This window comes from Lithobates pipiens, unplaced genomic scaffold (genome assembly GCF_037356315.1).
Source record: "Lithobates pipiens isolate NorthernLeopardFrog02 unplaced genomic scaffold, aLitPip1_a1.2 Scaffold_19, whole genome shotgun sequence".
NCBI lineage: Eukaryota > Metazoa > Chordata > Amphibia > Anura > Ranidae > Lithobates > Lithobates pipiens.
The window spans coordinates 347,283,489-347,302,137 of NW_027507764.1; the positions used below are offsets into that span (position 1 = coordinate 347,283,489).

General features: G+C 39.2%; 1 protein-coding gene and 1 long non-coding RNA gene across 2 annotated transcripts in view; one reads left to right on the forward strand and one right to left on the reverse strand.

Annotated features, from left to right (window-relative positions):
- LOC143996869 (uncharacterized) overlaps positions 1 to 18,463 on the forward strand; it is a 126,900-nt gene extending 108,437 nt beyond the window's left edge. The window contains exons 22-30 of the mRNA XM_077492159.1: positions 1,815 to 1,886; positions 2,120 to 2,155; positions 2,687 to 2,731; positions 2,823 to 2,855; positions 5,978 to 6,124; positions 6,270 to 6,324; positions 11,674 to 11,862; positions 12,037 to 12,114; positions 16,850 to 18,463. Coding sequence (XP_077348285.1) covers positions 1,815 to 1,886; positions 2,120 to 2,155; positions 2,687 to 2,731; positions 2,823 to 2,855; positions 5,978 to 6,124; positions 6,270 to 6,324; positions 11,674 to 11,862; positions 12,037 to 12,114; positions 16,850 to 17,040 — 846 coding nt within the window. The 3' untranslated portion in view covers positions 17,041 to 18,463. The remainder of the gene's footprint in view (positions 1 to 1,814; positions 1,887 to 2,119; positions 2,156 to 2,686; positions 2,732 to 2,822; positions 2,856 to 5,977; positions 6,125 to 6,269; positions 6,325 to 11,673; positions 11,863 to 12,036; positions 12,115 to 16,849) is intronic.
- Positions 1 to 18,649, reverse strand: part of LOC143996870 (uncharacterized) — a 36,212-nt gene that overhangs the window by 2,697 nt on the left and 14,866 nt on the right. Inside the window, exon 2 of the long non-coding RNA XR_013277608.1 lies at positions 1,248 to 1,344. This is a non-coding gene — a long non-coding RNA (uncharacterized LOC143996870). The remainder of the gene's footprint in view (positions 1 to 1,247; positions 1,345 to 18,649) is intronic.

Here is an 18,649-nt window from a genome sequence, read left to right on the forward strand (position 1 = left end):
TCGCCTTTGATTCATCTATGGGATAACCACTCCCCTCTCACGCATCAGCCTGAATCCTTCCTCAGTCAGCGTATCAACAATATCAGCATGTCAGCAATTGGCTTCTGCTATGTTATTATCAGGAGCTTATGGAGAAATGAATAGCCATCATTGCTCAGTATGTCTGCTACTTTATTTAAAAAAGTTAAAAACTATTGCACTTATAATTTTCAGTGCCCATAAGCCGGCACCAAGCCTTTCCAGCAGTGTAATGGAGCTGATGTTCCCCTGTGGTGGCGTGATGTCCAAGCCTCACTCTCATTCAGATACTGGCAGGAAGTGATGTTGTAGTTTCCCAGCAGCCTATTTCTCTCTGGTTTTTATGACTCCACTCTAGGGTGGGATATATATTTAACTGCAGCAAACATAATTTGAGATTGACACTATTAAATTTTGTTAGCGCCGGTAACACATATTTGATATATGATAAATCTTTAGACTGATCCTTTGAATCTCCCTCCCTATGACTCCTAAGCTTCTTCCACAGGCAGGGGTAAGCAATCAAACTCCCAGCTTGTGAAACCCTGAACTGACCAGGACAAACAATCACTTGACTACAGAACAGAGTCAAATACTAAATTTTCCTAGCATCCTACGCTAAGAGGGTGCTACAGAAATATATGAGAACTGAACAGCAATGTGTGTAGCACAAATGCTATTTTACTTGGTTTGTTTGGGATAGTGTAGGCCAGCCTTTCTCAACCTTTTCAACATAAAGGAACCCTTAAAATAGTTCTCCAGTCTCAGGGAACCCCTGCTAAAAATTAGAAATCTACAACTCATGATACATTAGTGTGATGGTCAATGGGAAGAATGGTCCGTACAATTGTGGTCATTGGGAAGAATTAACCCCTTACAGATAGCTAAAAAGATCAATGGTGTCGGTGGGAACTTATCTGAGAGGCAGAAATGGCCCAATGCTGAAGGAACCCCTAGCAACCTCTGGAGGAACCCTAGGGTTCCACGGAACCCTGGTTGAGAATCACTGGTGTAGGAAGACATTTGTGAAATCATTTCTGAAGCATTTTTGGTGGATGTTGAATGCAACATTCAAATGTGATCTTACGGATGAGTGTATCTCTGTTCGCTTTTGCAGTGCATTATGTTTCTTTGCTGTAATGTAGAACTAAACTGGATACAAAAAGCAGGCAGGGGACAAAGGGCTAGTCTACAGTATTACCTGTGATCTCCCTGCATTTGATGCTTACCAAATAATGGTTTACCATGCTTTATTCTGTCTTGTTTCTCTGTGTGGAGGCAGTCATCTTGGTAGAAGCAAGGCTTTTCTTCCTCATCTCAAAGCCTCTAGAAAAGCAAAGAGTAAGCAGTACAATAGTGACTTCAGCAAATCTCAACGCAAATCTAATAAGACTAGCAACAGTGCCTTAGATTCCACAATGTCTATGCAGTATATCGCTATAAGGCTGTGGGCACAGGAGTGTCTAGGCAAATGTGCATATCAAGTACACTGCTATTATTCAGAAGAAATTCAGGACAAAACATTTTTTCGGTACAGCTAAAGCACAATTAATATTTTTAAATATTCCCTATACTACAGCAAATATCCACTTTTTGAGTGGCAGATCCACGTTATTACATCCTTAAAAGTTGATGTGAATGTATCTTAAACATATCTCAAAATAATGTTAACTGATCTCAGGCTTATCCCAAATACAAATAGTTTTCCAGTTTCTTTACTTTTTTACAAAGGCAGATAAATGCTTTGAACTTTTCTCTCTGATTATTAAAGAATGAATGTATGCTTGATTTTCTAGGGTCAAATGGGACAGCCAGGATTGCCTGGTTTGGAAGGTTCAATGGGAATTCAAGGCCCAAAGGGGCATAAGGTAATTCATTGTAATTATAATTTGGAAATTCTATCCCATATTTGGAAAGATATATAGAAATATCTGTAGAAACAAACACATTTCACAAACAGTAATTTGTACTTGTGAGGTAACAACTACCATTGAAAGCTGCTTGGAAACTGACCAATAACAACATTACCCTACTAGAATCTATTTATTACACTTACCGTACATTTAAAAACTTTCTTATTTAAATTAAATTCTCTTTTCAGGGTGACACTGGAGATGATGGAATTAAAGGAACCCAGGTAAAAGTATTGGAATCCATTTACCTATACAATCCTACTTTTTCAGGTTATGGTTATTTCCCCTGCCTAAGTCAAAGTCCTGAAAAACTACTGTGTAAGGTCTAAGTGGGCAAAACGTTGTCTTAATCTATACTAAACTACATAAGAGTGAGTTTTCCCTAATGTGCAGTGACACTTGGTGCTCTTGTGCACATCTCTGGATTGAGAGGGGGCCCAGGTGAGTTTTAGGGGGGACTGGTAGCGCTGCTGCACACAGAAAGTCTTTTACCTTCTAGAATGCATGAAGGTAATAAACCTTGAGCCTATACAACCACTTTAAGAATATGCAGGTACTTAAATGTCCATTGCCTGGTCACAGGTTCACTTAAGAATCTGATATTTTATAGAGCAAACTTTATCAAACTGAAGTTAACATACAAAGGATGAAAAACTAGTTGCTCCTTTATTTTTATGTCATGAAAAGGCAACAAATGGAAATCTGTCAATATATTTGTTTTCTTTTTATACTTCTGACTTGTTTTTATGTTGTAGGGAGAAAAAGGGGAGGCAGGACAACCTGGAAACCCAGGAATAAGGGTAAAATCACTCATCTTTTGTATTTATTAATAAAATGTGGACATAGCATTCTGCCATATTAATATTTGTCTTTCTGCAAAATTACACGTAGGGGCAAGAAGGCAGCAAAGGAGCAAAAGGAGAGGTATTGAAAAACTCATAAATATGTATTTATATTTCATTATTCAGCTTGGTGTAAAGATACATAAGCCTTTCACTTCATGCTCCGTAGTTATGCAGACTGTAGATTTCTTTTCTTTTCTTTCTAAATGCAATAGCCTTTTGTTTGGCTGGCAGAGCTTTATTTTAACAGCACAGTTTATAGTCATTAGCCAAATCTGATGTATGGTGGTTTGATGACATTCTCAAAGTTTGGGTCTCATGATATAGGAGGGCCAAAGTTTCAAAACATAGTGATTTGTAAGATGCATATTACAAGCAGGCACACAGCTCCTGCTTGCAATGTCCCTGCAGCTTTATAGTCTATTTATCCTAACAGCCCTTACAGCTAATTATGTGGTCAATGGCTGCCTTCTGGTGGACAAAGTTTAGGCAGAGCCATGAACAAACTCATTTAACTGTCCAGATTTACTAAAACTGGAGAGTGTAAAATCTGGTGCAGCTATCAGCTTCTAACTTCAACTTGTTCAATTAAGTGTTGACAAAAAAAGCTGGAAGCTGATTGGTTTCTATACAGAGCTGCATCAGATTGTGCACTCTCCAGTTTTAGTAAATCAACCCCTTTGTGTCAATTATCCTCCCTGGCGGATTTCCCAAGTGTGGCTCGGGGGTTAAATTTCAGTACCATTAGCGGTATCCCCGAGCCACACTCGGGATTGCATTGCAGGATCCTGGTGCAGGCTACTTACCTTGTTCCCAGGATCCTGTGATGTCATCAATCAATAAACTGTTTTAAATTGTCATACAAATATATATTTGAAATCAAATCTTTACTATTTTTTGGCAAAAATATGGTGTGGGCTGATTTCTGCTATTCACAGGCTGAGTCATGCCTCTTCAGCCTGTGTCATAGAATAAGAGGGAGATGAAGCCTCCATTATTCTGCAAGCACCCCCATTGTGTTTAGCTGGTTAGTGGGCATGGAGAAAGAAGAAGGGAGTGAGCTGCCATTTACCGCTGTGTATACCCCCACATGTGTGACTCTATAGTCACATGGGCTGCTCAGATGTGATAGGGAGGAAATGCTCAGCATACAAGGAAATTAGAGGTCGACCGATATGGGTTTTTCTCTGGCCGATGCCGATATTTAGAAATCATGGCGGCCGATAGCCGATATATGATGCCGATTTTTTTGGGCCGATATGTTAGGCCGATTTTATTTAATTTATTTATTTTTAATCCCCCTTGATCTAACACACCTTTCCCACTGGGGAGTTTTTAGGCGCTTTTGGGCTAAAAATAGCGCCTGTAAAGTGCCTGTAAAATGGCTCCCCTGCAGTCTGTGTGAAAGACAGAGTGCTTTCACACTGAGGCGATGCGCTGGCAGGATCTTAAAAAAAAGTCCTGCAAGCAGCACGTTTGGAGTGGTGTATACCGCTCCTCCACCACTCCTGCCCATTTATATGAATGGGCACCACTGCCGCAGCGCATGCAATGCGATTTGGCAGCGGTGCTTCATGGGCGCATTTAACCTCTTCCTTGGCCGCTAGCTGGGTTATATGTGCCCCACTAGCAGCCAAATAGCACCGCTAAAATGATGGTAAAGAGCCGCTAAAACTTGCGTTTTACCATCAACGCCTGCCCGCTCCAGTGTGAAAGCGGCCTTCATAAGTGATACAGAAAATTTCTTACATTTAAACATTTATTAAACAAAACAAACCTCCAATCAGTTTACTTGTATGTATGATTTAGATAAAAAAAAATATATATATATATATATATATATATATTAAATAAAAACAGGTAGTCAAAACTTTTGGACAAAAAAAAAAATGGGCTAACTTTACTGTTTTTATTTTATTTTTATTTTTTAAATGGTGTATTTTTTTCCCAAAAAAATGCATTTGAAAGACCTCTGTGCAAATGCCGTGTGACATAAAATATTACAACAACCGCTTTTTTATTCCCTAGGATCTCTGCTAAAAAAATATATATCATTTTTGGGGGGTCTAAGTGATTTTCTGGCAGAAAATACAGGATTTTTACTTGTAAGCAACAAGTGTCAGAAAAGATTTAGTCTTTAAATGGTTAAACTGAGAACTTCTACACACAGAGATGACTTCATTCATTCAAGTGTAAACATTGTATCATTTAGTTCTTTTCTTGGCAGCCTGCCCAGAGAGGAGGAAAGGGTTTCCATGACGACTCAGTCAACTTAGACTGACTTCTATACAGAAGTCATTTCAAAGTCCCGCTGTAGTTCTAAATCGGCTTTTTATCAGCACAAATCGGCTGATGCCAATTATTTAAAAAACTGCAAATATCGGCCGATATATCGGTCGACCTCTAAAGGAAATGCTCAGTAAACAAGGCACAGTTAGAATAACTCCCTAGGGCACAATTCATCACCCCTAGTGGTTAACACATTCACTGCCAGTGTCATTTACACAGTAAGCAATGGTCCCAAAATAGTGTTAAAAGTGTCCGATGTGTCCGCTATAATGTTGCAGTCCCAATAAAAATCGCAGATCGCTCCATTACTAATAAAAAATAAAAATGCCATAAAACTATCCCCTATTTTGTAGATGCTATAACTTTTGCACAATCCAATCAATATACGCTTATTGTGATTTTTTGTTACCAAAAATATGTAGAAGAATACATATCAGCCTAAACAAAGGAAAAAAAATACTTTTTTTTATATATTTTTGGGGGATATTTATTATAGCAAAAAGTAAAAAAGAATGCATTTTTTTTCCAAATTGTCGCTCTTTTTTTGTTTATAGCGCAAAAAATAAAAAATAAATGCAGAGGTGTTCAAATACCAGCAAAAGAAAGCTCTATTTGTGAGAATAAAAGGACATCAATTTTGTTTGGGTGCAATGTTGCACAACCGCGCAATTGTCAGTTAAAGTAACGCAGTGCCGAATCGCAAAAAGCTCTCTGGTCAGGAAGGGGGCAAAACCTTTCCAGGGCTGAAGCGGTTAACAAGCATGTTTTTTTTTTCACTATGTGCAGTAATGCACAAACTTAGGCATTAATACATTTTCAAAATATATTCAGTATACTTTATACTTATTGCTGCTAATGTGTTTTGGAAACAGTACTGATACTGGGTACTTGATTACACTGTTTTCTGGATTACAGAAAGGTGAACTTGGAGACATGGGTGTAACAGGACCAGAGGGTAAGAAGGGAGATCATGGCATACTCGGACTACCAGGGCCTCGTGGCTTTCCAGGTGAAAGCGGTCCACAGGGAAGGTCTGGAATACCTGGCATCCCAGGAAAACCGGTGTGTAAAAAAATTAAATGCAATATAATCAAATAAAATAATTTTAGAAATTGCCAGACTATAAGAATAATATGTTATAGGACAAAATAAGCAGGAGACGATATTTGCACCCTATGTGATAGCAAGATACCTTTTTATGTTATAGGGAAAATCAATAACAGATGACCACATTATGAAGCTGTGTAGCAATGTCCTGCGTGGTAAGTTGTACTCAGATTATATTCCTATATAACATATTTATCAAATGTATTCATTAATAAAGCAAGAGCATATAGCCTGCAGATTTTTTTATACCTTATTTTAACATAAATAAGTAAATTATTTGGATTATCATGATGCCGCGTACACACGACCGGACTTTCCGGCAGAAAAGGTCTTCCCGACGGACTTTCAACTGAGTTACAACCATGACACTACCTGCCTGGAGTTTGCACGTTCTCCCTGTGCCTGCGTGGGTTTCCTCCGGGTACTCCAGTTTCCTCCCACAATCCAAAGACATGCAGGTAGGTTAATTGGCCTCTGCCCAAAATTAGCCCTACTATATAAATGGGGACCTTGGATTGTGGGCTCCTTGAGGGTAGGGACCCATGTGAGTGTGTAATGTACAGGGATAGGGACAATTGTAGACACTCACTCAGGTTGAACTGGATGGACTGGTGTCTTTATTCAACCTTAGCAACTATGAAACTATGAAACGACAGACTTCTGACCAAACGGACTTGCCCACACATGAACGGACAAAGTCTGTTAGTTTTGAACGTGATGACGTACGACGGGACTAGAAAAGGAAGTTCAATAGCCAGTAGCCAATAGCTGCCAATAGCTGCCCTTTCGTCGTATTTGGCCCCTCGGACCAGTATACAGGCGAACGGTTTTCCCGATAGGAATTGAGTCCATCGAACAGAATTGAAACATGTTCTATTTCTAGGTCCGTCAGAATTTTTTAAGTCAGATGAAGCCCACACACGATTGTAATATCCAACGGAATGATTCCGTCTGACCTTTTCTGACTGAAAGTTCAGTCATGTGTACGCGGCATAAGACATCTATATTGTCAAAAAAAATAAAAAAATGCCGCCAAAAAGCTTAGTGCAAGACATGGAAGTTTCCATGTAATATTCAGCTTGTGGCTCACATATTCTTGAATATTTTTATATAGGATAATAGGGAAACAATTCTGAAAGTTAAGAGAGGGTGATGGTCCACTAAACCGAGAATATGCCATTGCCATTTAAATGAATCTCTCTGTAATGCAGATGCTAAGGTCCAATTCTCCAAGGCTCTATAGAAAATTTCCAGCTTTAGGCTGGATTCACACCCATGCAGTTTTAGTGCTTTTCGCATTTTGCAGATTTGCACTACAGAACGTGTTCAATAGGAAACCATGTTAAATGGACTGTAGTGCAAATCTGCAAAATGCAAAAAGCACTAAGACTGCATAGGTGTGAATCCAGCCTAACACAGGCTTGGTTTCACAGGTATCTACTTTATGGGAAGCCTATAAACCTTCATGCTCGAGTCACATCTATGCATGTCTATGCATGTTGCTTTTGAGTGTTTCTGCAGAGCCCCCTTGTGACGTCCCCAACCCTTTCCAAAAACGCAGAGACAAAAAAATGAATTTATGTGAACGTGTTCCATAGGAAAAAAATTCCCTGCATTTCTGCAAAATGCAAAAAGCATCAAAAAGTGCATTAGTGTGAATCAAGCCTCAGGCCTGTTCACAACTATGCATTTTTTAGCATGTTTTAATTTTTGCAGAAGCACACTACAGTCCATCTAACATGGTTTCCTATGGATGTAGTTCACATCTGTGAATTTTATGAAAAGGACCAGGGACTTTTTTATGGTTTTTGGTTCCATAGACTTCATTGGATGAAAAGTATGTATTGAAAAACGCAAAATGCAAACTTCAACTTGCATAAGTTCGAATTAGACCTAAGTTCACACCTATACAAGTTGCAGTTCGCATATTCCAGGTGCATTTTGCGTTTTTCAATGCATGTTTTTGATCCATTGAAGTTTATGGAACCAAAAACCAGAAAAAAGTCCTGGCCCTTTCCATAAAATGCATAGATGTGAACATGACCCATAGGTCACCATGTTAAATGGACTGTAGTGTTTTTCTGAAAAACTGAAAACGCACTAAACAATTCATAGGTGTGAACCAGGCCTTAAAGTCAGAGATAAATTAGGCTCGATTCACATCTATGCACGTTGCTTTTGAGCGTTTCTGCAGTGCTTTTTGCGTTGCTTGCCGCGTTTTTGGACATGTGTTTTTACCACAATTTGCATTTTGTGTTTTTCTTTTTTACACTGTATATAGCTGGTTGCTAATGAGGGGGATGGGAAGCCGGCCGCCATGTCCTTAAGAACCAATGAGTCATCAGCTGTCAGCAGGCTTCCCCACTGAATGTATAAAAAAAAAAATTGCCGGCTAAAAAAAAAAAAAACAGCGTCAGCCCCCCCCCCCAGGTCCCTACCAGGACTTTGGGTCTAGTATGGATTTGGTGGGGACCCCCCACAGTCAATGTACTCCATACTGATTCTCAAAAGGGGGAAGGCCGGGATCTGGGGACCACCTTGTTAAAGGGGGCTTCCAGAATCCGATAAGCCCCCCGCCCGCAGACCCCGACCACCACCGGGCAAGGGTTGTCGGGAAGAGGCCTTTGTCCCCATAAACATGGGGGCAAGGTGCTTTGGGGTGGGGGGCGCAGAGCCCCCCATGTTGAGGGCATGCAGCCTGGTATGGTTTGGGGGGGAGCTCAGTCGTCCCCTCCCTTTCTTGACCTGCCGGGCTGCATGCTCGGATAAGGGTCTGGTTTAGTTTTTAGGGGGGACCCCACATCGTTTTTTTTAAATTGGCGTGGGGGGTCCCCTCCGAATTCATACTAGACCCAAGGGCCTGGAATGGACCTGGGGGGGACCCCATGCTATTTTATTTTTTTTCATGATTTTCTTTTTAGTCAGCAATTTTTTTTTTACATTCAGCGGGGAAGCCCGCTGACAGCTGATGACTCATCAGTTGTTAAGGACACAGTGGCCGGGCTTCCCTGCTCCCTCCTTAGCAATCAGTTATATAAAATGAATGTACAGCTAAAAAAAAACACAAATTGCGGCAAAATCGCAGTAAACCGTGGTACTTGCATTTTGGATGTGGGTCCATTTGGAGTCTATTACATGCAAAATGCTGCATTTTGTGGGAAAAAATGTCCCCAACCCTTTCCAAAAACGCAGAGGCACAAAAATGCATTGATGTGAACATGTTCCATAGGAACCCATGTTAAAAAATGTCCCTGTATTTCTGCAAAATGCATCAAAATATGCATTAGTGTGAATCGAGCCTTACTCCAATTGCATGCAGCAAAAAATAATTTGCTTTCCTGCCTGTCAGTGTCTAGATTACGTGCTGTAGTCCTGTTGAGAAATCAGCTAAAGGCAATTGATGGTAAGAAATTGGAAAAACATCTCAAAATGGACTAATCATAAATGTTATGAATATGCTGATAAGCCACTTAGGAAAGCTAGACCTTCACACTCTGCTCCAGAGTGTCTTTTTTAACAGGACGGCATGCCTACCTATGGCCCCCAGACTATCACTAAAGTATTTGGGAATTTTTACAACTATATAACTGCATTTCTCCTAAACACTAACCTCATTTCAATCTTGAGATTTTTAATGAGTTTATGTCCACTCTTAAACTGGTGGTGTAGTGGTTAGCACTTTCATCTAGCAGCAAAAAGGGTCGCTGGTTCGAATCCTGATCATGACACTACCTGCCTGCAGTTTGCATGTTCTACCGTGTGCCTGCATAGGTTTCCTCCTACATTCCAAAGACACGCTAGTAGGGTAATTGGCTCCTATGTAAATTGGCCCTAGTATGTGTATGTATGAATGTGAGTTAGAGATCTTAGATTGAAAGCTCCTTGAGGGCAGGAACTGATATACAATGTATATATAAAGTGCTCCATAAATTGACAGTGCTATATAAGCACTTGAAAAAAATAAGTTATGTATGTTTTCCTAACTTAAACTTTTCTGGAAACTGGAAAAATTGAGTTGGCTTTATTTGAACCTATGGCATATAAACTGGAAAATTTGAGTAGGCTTTACTTGAACCTATGGTATATAAACTGGAAAAATTGAGTAGGCTTTACTTGAACCTATGGTATATAAACTGGAAAAATTGAGTAGGCTTTACTTGAACCTATGGTATATAAACTGGAAAAATTGAGTAGGCTTTACATAAAAATATAGTTCCAGATAAGTTAAGGTATGTATTCCTAACTTAAAACACTATGGTCTATAAAATGAAAAAAATTTAGTTGGCTTTACTTAAAACAACAAAGTTGAAAACATGAAAAGTCTAATGAGCACAATATTTTTTACGGTGTAAATGAGGAACCTTGCTATTGATCAATCATAAATTGATATCACTGCAGAGGGAGTACAGTCCAGGATCTGCATTTTTGTAAAAGACGTTTGTCCTCAAATTGTTCACGAAGTTGAAGTTGGGCATCCCATAATCCCTTTTCCCCATCCAAGTTTCCCTCAATAAAACAACAAAAACAAGCCCATGGACTGGTCAAACTGGAAGTTGGAAAATGTGTTGCCTGGCTGTGCAGGAATAGGGGGACCCAAGAATCCAGTGGTACATACAGTTTTTTTAACACATGCCAAAGTTCAAAAATTGGGTTCAGACATTAAGGTTTGGTTTACCCTCTGTCATTAAGGGGTAATTTAGGGGAAGGCTGGAAACTTGTTTTCTGTTTCCTTGTTGCAGAACCTCCTGTCTGGTAAAACTTTGTCCCCAGAATAGAAAATGAGGAGAAATCTCTCTAAGGCTACATGTTCACTATCCTACCCTGACTGCACCAGCAGGAAAACACAAAATGTGTCAAAAACGAAATCCGCGATTTTGCCACAATTCGTGTTTTCCTGCAGCCCGGCGGTCAAAACATTCCTATCCTGAACACGATTCTTCTGCATTCAGGAGAGGGAGGTTTATCCTCACCTAAACGCGACTGCTCCTAAACTCTGCTAAAAGCCTTTCTATCCCAATGTACAGAAACTCACAAATTGCATGGCACTCAACATACAACTACAGTAGCAGGAAACCCTCTTGTGGGTTGTGGTGTGCTGCATTGAAATAAAGAATGGTGTCTGTTTTTTAGGGTGTTAAGATGTGCTGGCAGCCCATTTAAAATGAATGGGTTGTCTTAACACAGCATGTCTGCATTAGGTTTAGTGTTGCCATCAGTCTGAATGGGCCCTAAAGGTTTTTGTTGTGTAGTCCTGGAATACACCTGGAATGGGCAGAGATGTCACTGCCACCTTTCTCAAAAGATGTCAATAGACAGTATACAGGTCAACCAAACTTTTACCCACTTGGTGAATTTTCCTCATTATGAGTAAGAATGGCTTATTTACATTTAAATTTTTTAATTGCAATAAAAAGCATTGTCATATAATTTTGTTTTAATAAATGGCATGTAAAAAAAAAAACTCACTTGTGACTGTCCTAATAAAAGGGAACTTTATGTTGCAGCCCAGTTTCCATCTTTGCTTCAGAATACGAATCCAAGCTGCCCACCATGTGAAGGAAAACAAGGCTTACCAGGACTACCAGGCACCCAAGGCCGACCTGGTGAAAGAGGACCTCAAGGGTACCCAGGAAGAGGAGGCAGAACTGGATATCCAGGGATCCAAGGGTTACCAGGACCACAAGGGCTAAAAGGTGCTGCACTTTCTGTGATTAGTACACTGTTGTATGCATTTTTTTACACGTCTGGTTTCATTATATTACTCATATATTGTATTACTAATATATATAACTTATTATTACAAATAAGTTGAATATAAAATTAGGAAGTATGCTGATAGTAACAGATTTTATATTCATCTCTTGTAGGGGATATAGGACGCAAAGGAGATAAAGGTTCTAAAGGAGAGCGTGGCATAGGACAGCCTGGCCCAACTGGGCCTGCAGGTATATAGTTTACATTTTATGGAGCAGGTATGAGGAAAAGAATAATGTTTTATTTCTAAGAGCTGCGGATTTTAACTCTAGGAGACAATGAAAAAAGAAACGTATACCTCTGTTGTTCACTGGCAGCAAATACGGTAGATGAAATAAGGTGAATTAAACAGTATGTGCGCAATAAGAGAGTAGAGTTACAATTAAAAACACAAGCATAAGCTGGGGAAAGAGGCAATCATTTGCAAATCAGGAGGGTCACCAAAAAATGGTCAAGAGTAAAGAATAGCATATTAAGTGGAAGTCTTAAAGTGATATTAAAGGCAGTTTTTTTTTGTTGTTATAATAAACATGTCATATTTACCTGCTCTGTGCAGTGGATTTGCACAGAGCTGCCCCCAATCCTCCACGTCTCGGATCCCCGCCGGCGCTTCTGGCCCCACCCTCCTGCCAAGTGCCCCCATAGCAAGAAGTTTGCTATGGGGGACCCCCCACGCAGGCTCACTCCTGAGCCACTGCTCTGTGTGCCCATTCACACACGGAATGTGGCTTGGCTCCGTCCCCACTCTCTCCTCATTGACTCACTGGCTGTGATTGACAGTAGCCAATAGCTCCCGCTGCTGTGTCTTAGCCAATGAGGAGGAAGAGACCCAAGAGAGCTGCTGTTCTCAAGCACATCACTGGATCAATATGGGACTCAGGTAAGTATTAGGTAGGGCTGCTGCACATAGAAGTTTTTTTAGATTCATGCATAGAATGCACAAAAGGAAAAAACCTTGAGCCTTTACAACTCCATTAAATTTGCTTTGTGATAAATCAAAAAGCCTTATTTGCAGTTTGTGTCAACTGTAAGGACATATGTACACTAGTTTATTGTAAACATTGTTTCTCCTTAAAAGAGAAAATCATAGTTAAAAACGCACCTAAGATGCATATTATAAATGCTTTTAGGCATTTTATGCCTCATTCAGGAGCATTTGGCATTTGGGTGTTTTCTATGTTTAAAAGCTACTCTCCTAAACACGATTCTTCTGAATTCAGGAGATGAGCTTTGACTGCCTCTAAACACTGCTCTCTTAAACTCCTCTAAAAGCCTATGCGTGCATGGACATATAGCCTTTTATTGAGGTGTGTTTAGGGGTTTAAGCAAAAAATGCCACAAAAAAACAAAACATCAGTTTATGAGCAGCTTTTTGCATGAGGCCTAATACTCTACCTAATTCAACAAGTAGCGTGGGCACTTTTTTACATATAAGCTTCCCTGACAATCAAGAAAAAAAGCAGAGCGAATACTGGCTTAGCACAATGTATTAATATACTGTACATATAGGCAAAAATGTAAAAGGAAGAAAGCTGAGTTGGCAGTAGATTGGTTGTTTTAAATTGGAAGGTCGTGTTATAACTCGTAGAACAGGAGAAGCTGTAATAATTAGGGTTTCAGCTGAGGGTTTTCGTGCAAAAATTGTATAGTTACAAATGGTATTATCAAATGTTCTGATGATGCGCAGAGGTGAGAATTAAAGTATTAGAAACTATTTGATAGTGGTTCAGAAAACTGAGGTCCATAGATGTGTACAACCTATTGCTAGACTTGTGCACAACGGAAAATTTCGTTTAGTTTCGGTTCGTTGTCATTCATAAAATACATCATTTTGTTCTGTTATATTCGCTATGTTACGTTAATACGTTTTCGGATAATTCGTTATTATTCGTAGAGTGTCGAATTCATTCGTTCGTATTCGTTGAACTTCGCTATTTATGTATGTATAGACATTCGTGATAATGATTCGTAGTTTGGAAAGTCGTTTGTTTATTGAATCTTTTAACACACACAATGACAACGTCTCTTCTCCTCGGCTCAAATACAATACAACACCCTTCTAACTCAGTTCTCAGGAATGCACTTTGCCAGTAATCCAACCTTCGGCACAAAATTAATTAGCTGATGGACTATAAGATTTACTTTGAGCTGACCTTTTGTTTCATTAGATCTTTAAAGAATTACCAAATCATGTCGAATTCATTCGTTATATTTCTTTCGGATTTGTTGTTATTCGTTATTATTTTATTCGGACATTCGGATGCATCCGAATGTCCGAAAGATGCAAAATTCGGCCGAATTTCGATTCGTTACGAAACAAATTGCACAAGCCTACCTATTGCATTGCACCCCAAAGCTCAAACACATATGCATGTATGTGCATGTGTGTGTATATACTGACGGTATCAGTAGGGCAGCAATTTCTGTCAGTAGTTTTTATTTCTATTTTATTTTTTATTATTTTACAATATTTTATGATTATTATTTTTTTTTTTTTTTTTAGCAGCTCTCTTAGGGAGCTTTGGTGAAATATCAGGGGTCTAAACAGGGGGAATCTGCCCCACATAGGGTGATTAGTGTGTGCGCAAGCCTATGCTGAGGCCCACATTCAACTCATTATCTCTTGTGTCAAATAGAATTATCATTTGTAGTTCAAAAGTTTTTCTTTCCTGATTATTTGTAAAATTCCCCCTTAAGATCCAAAACATTCACATCTTCCATTCAATGGTCTGATTGTGAGAAATTATGTCCCACAGGTGTGCAATAACCATATTCTTTATGTTCTTTAACCACTTACAGACCGGACCATTTTGCTGGTCAAAGACCAGACCACTTTTTGCGATTCGGCACTGCGTCGCTTTAACTGACAATTGCGCGGTCGTGCGACGTGGCTCCCAAACAAAATTGACGTCCTTTTTTCCCACAAATAGAGCTTTCTTTTGGTGGTATTTGATCACCCCTGCGTTTTTTTTGCGCTATAAACAAAAATAGAGCGACAATTTAGAAAAAAACGCATTATTTTTTACTTTTTGTTATAATAAATATCCCCCAAAACTATATAAAAAAACTTTTTTTTCCCTCAGTTTAGGCCGATATGTATTCTTCTACATATTTTTGGTAAAAAAAATCGCAATAAGCGATTATTAATTGGTTTGCGCAAAAGTTTTAGTGTTTCCAAAATAGGGATAGTTTTATAGCATTTTTATTAATAATTTTTTATTATTTTTTTTTTACTAGTAATGACGGCGATCAGCGATTTTTATTGTGACTGCGACATTGTGGGGGACCCATCGGACATTTTTGACACATTTTTGGGACCATTGTCATTTATACAGTAATCACTGCTATATAAATGCAGTGATTCCTGTGTAAATGACACTGGCAGTGAAGGGGTTAACCAGTGGGTGGCAGTGTAGGGGTTAAGTGTTCCTAGGGGTGTGTTACTAACTGTGGGGGGGTTGGCTTTCATTTAGTAAACACTGATCTCTGCTCCAATCACATGGAGCAGAGATCAGCGTCACTAGTTGCTAGGCAGAATGGAGAAATGCTGTTTACACGGCATTACCTCCATTCAGCCGTCCCGTGAGACGATCGCGGGTATGCCCGCGGTGATCGAGTCCGCGGGTCCCGCGACCGAACTCACGGGGGTCCCGACCAGAGCCGATGGCATTGAAGATTGGATGTACCTGTACGCCAATATGCCTGCCCGTGCCATTCTGTCGACGTACATCGTTGTGCGCTGGTCGGGAACCGGTTAATGATTTACCTATGTAGATTAATTCTTTCTTGTAATTTCCACCCTATTTCATCAATGTGAGATTTGCCAAATATGAATTGATTTCCTTTCACTCGAGAATCACTCAGATGGGGTGGGGGGGGGGGGCAGAATACAATGATTCCCACCAGTGGCTATATAGCATGTTGAAAAATCCGACAAGTCAATCAATATCCTCAAAGCAGAACTATGTTTGTCCTCTATCTAGCTCTCTGATGTCCTGGAGCTGCCTTGGGGAATCGATCTCTAGCTTTTTTCATTGGCCGGGCCAAGATGCATGCACAGGAGTTTATTCATCTCGGCATTGCCAAAATTGTACACTGAGTTGCACGTACAGTGCGGACAGGCAAACAAGAAACATTAATGCAAAAGAGACATAGTAGGGTTGATTTACTAAAATTGGAAAGTGCAAAATCTGGTGCAGCTGTGCATCGTAGCCAATCAGCTTCTAACTTCAGCATGTTCAATGAGGCCGGGGTTCACACTGGTACGACAAACACTCCAACATTGGGAGCTCGTGTCGCATGATGTGTGAAAATCAATGTTTCCCTATAGGAGCCTTCTTAACTGGTCCGACTTTGAAAATGCTCCCTGCACTACTTTGGTCCGACTTTGATTCTACTTCAGCCCACTGACTATCATTGAAGTAGGATCAAAGTCGGATCCTTGTCCTAACCATCCGACTTTGGCATCTGACATTGTGTTATTTCCTGCCCCCTGCTATAGCCCCTCCCATTGTGTGTTAGTTTTGATTGGTTAAAGGACAAGTTGTACTAGAAAAGTTGGATCACAGTAGTATCCTGTTCATGAAAGTTGGATGGATGTAGGACAAATGTTGGACCAATGTAGGACTGATGTCGCAGAGCAAAGTAGGATGAAAGTCTTACTACTGTCGTGTAGTATAGTGTGAACCCGGCCTTAAGCTTTTACAGAAAAAATGGTAGCTGATTGGTTTCTATACAGAGCTGCACCAGATTATTTTAGTAAACCAACCCCAGTATGTCTCTTCTGCAATAAAAATCCTGCCTGTTCACTTTTTTTTTTTAACTAAAGCTCCAGTTGAAGCAAGATACCACTGAGGATAAGAACTTAATATTTTCAATTGAAGTAAATGCTAGTAGTAATATATATGCTTATGTTACTTCCTACAGGTTCCCCTGGAATGAATGGTGTAAACGGAGAAAGCATTGTAGGTCCTCCTGGAAATCCAGGAAAAAATGGGGTACCTGGGACCCCGGGAAAAAGAGGCTTTCCTGGGCCTGCTGGATTATGCGACCTTTCTTCCTGTCTGTCTGCATATGGAGCAGGGGATAATCCATTTAGAAAAGGACCTAATTTTTGAAGCAAGAAGCGCTTGCTAATTTGTAAGCCTAAATCCTGATTATGATCTCAGGAAAATTGCATTGTACAGCAGATGCGTGTACAGCATATGTTTTTGCACTGAAAAAAATCAGCATTTTCTCTCATTCAGAGTAGCAGAGGCAAAAAAACTTTCTCTTTATGTTGTAGGACTGACTGTAGTTTGATTTTTGTATTATTTAATTCTCAAGAAGAAATATTTGTTATACCATTTGTTCATATTTTTTTCCCTTAAGAATCTGACATGCCCTGGAATTAGGGCATCATTACTGTCACTACTGCGCCATAGCTACAGAATAAAGGTTTAACAATTATTAACGTTAATCATAATGTGGATGGAGTTATACCATATTTAGAAGCTGTTAAAACAAGACACCAGCCAATGTGGTGAGTGCCCTAGAAACGGCACGCTCAGTGCGCCTGCGCCTTATGTCTATGGCGCATGCACCATAGACATTGGTGCTGCTATTTCTGCAAATATCTTCTAAACATTTTAGGTTTTTGAGATATTTTTTGCACCTACAGGTAAGCCTTAATCTAGGCTTACCTGTAGGTTAAAGTGGTTGTAATGGGTTTACAACCACTTTAATCTTTTGTAGCCGTCTGCAATCGGGCATTCTTCCCAATGACAAGTGTTAGGAGCATTCTTCCAACTGACCATAACACTGAGTTGTAGATATAGTCATTTTTAGCAGGGGGTCTCTGAGAATGGAAAGTTATTTCAAGGGTTCCTCTGTGTCCAAAAGGTTGAGGACCATGCATTTGTAAAGCTAATTTCTAGCTTAAAAATAATAAATAATAAAATATGCAGTCTATATATTGTATTGATTTAACAATGCCATATGACCAATTGTGAAACACCTACTTTCAACTGCGATGGCAAAATGCATTGATTTATGTTCCTTTGGGTGATTGCATTTTAATGCGCTAACTCATAATGCATAAGCATTATGTAAATGAAGCTGCAGTGGAACATCTGGAATTATACCTGTGCATCTTAATATTTGCAAATTAATATTTTTGTTTTTTATAATTGACATTTTTATTTTAGTTACCTAACTGTGAACCAATAACATAACACCACAAATCATAGAACTATAAATGTAACATTTTTGGTTTGTTAATGGAGCTTAAATATTAGGGTAAATTGCAAATAGTATATACAAGGAAAAAATACAGATTGAGTCGGTGCATTGAAAAGTTTACATAAAAAGAATTTATCAGTATTATAAAAATGTCTTATATCTTTTGTCAACATTTTTAAATGATGGTGTATGTAATGCTTTTTTGTTCATCATTTTATACATATTTTTGTGTTTTGGTAAAATTATTGTTTCATTTTTTTTGTATATTGCAAACATAATGCAAATGTATTTTGTTTTGAAAAAAGTAGTGTATGTTTAAATGAAAATAAAAATGTGCGTAAATATCTTTTAAAATACAACCTTGTGACTATAATTTTTTCTTTAGGACCTCTGTTTTCAGAAAATATATAGGTTTGTGTGATTTTAGTAATTGTTCCAGTACATGTGGAGTTTATTATGTGTAGAATAGAAATGTGTGAGAAACTGGTCTGACAGTGAAGGGGGCAT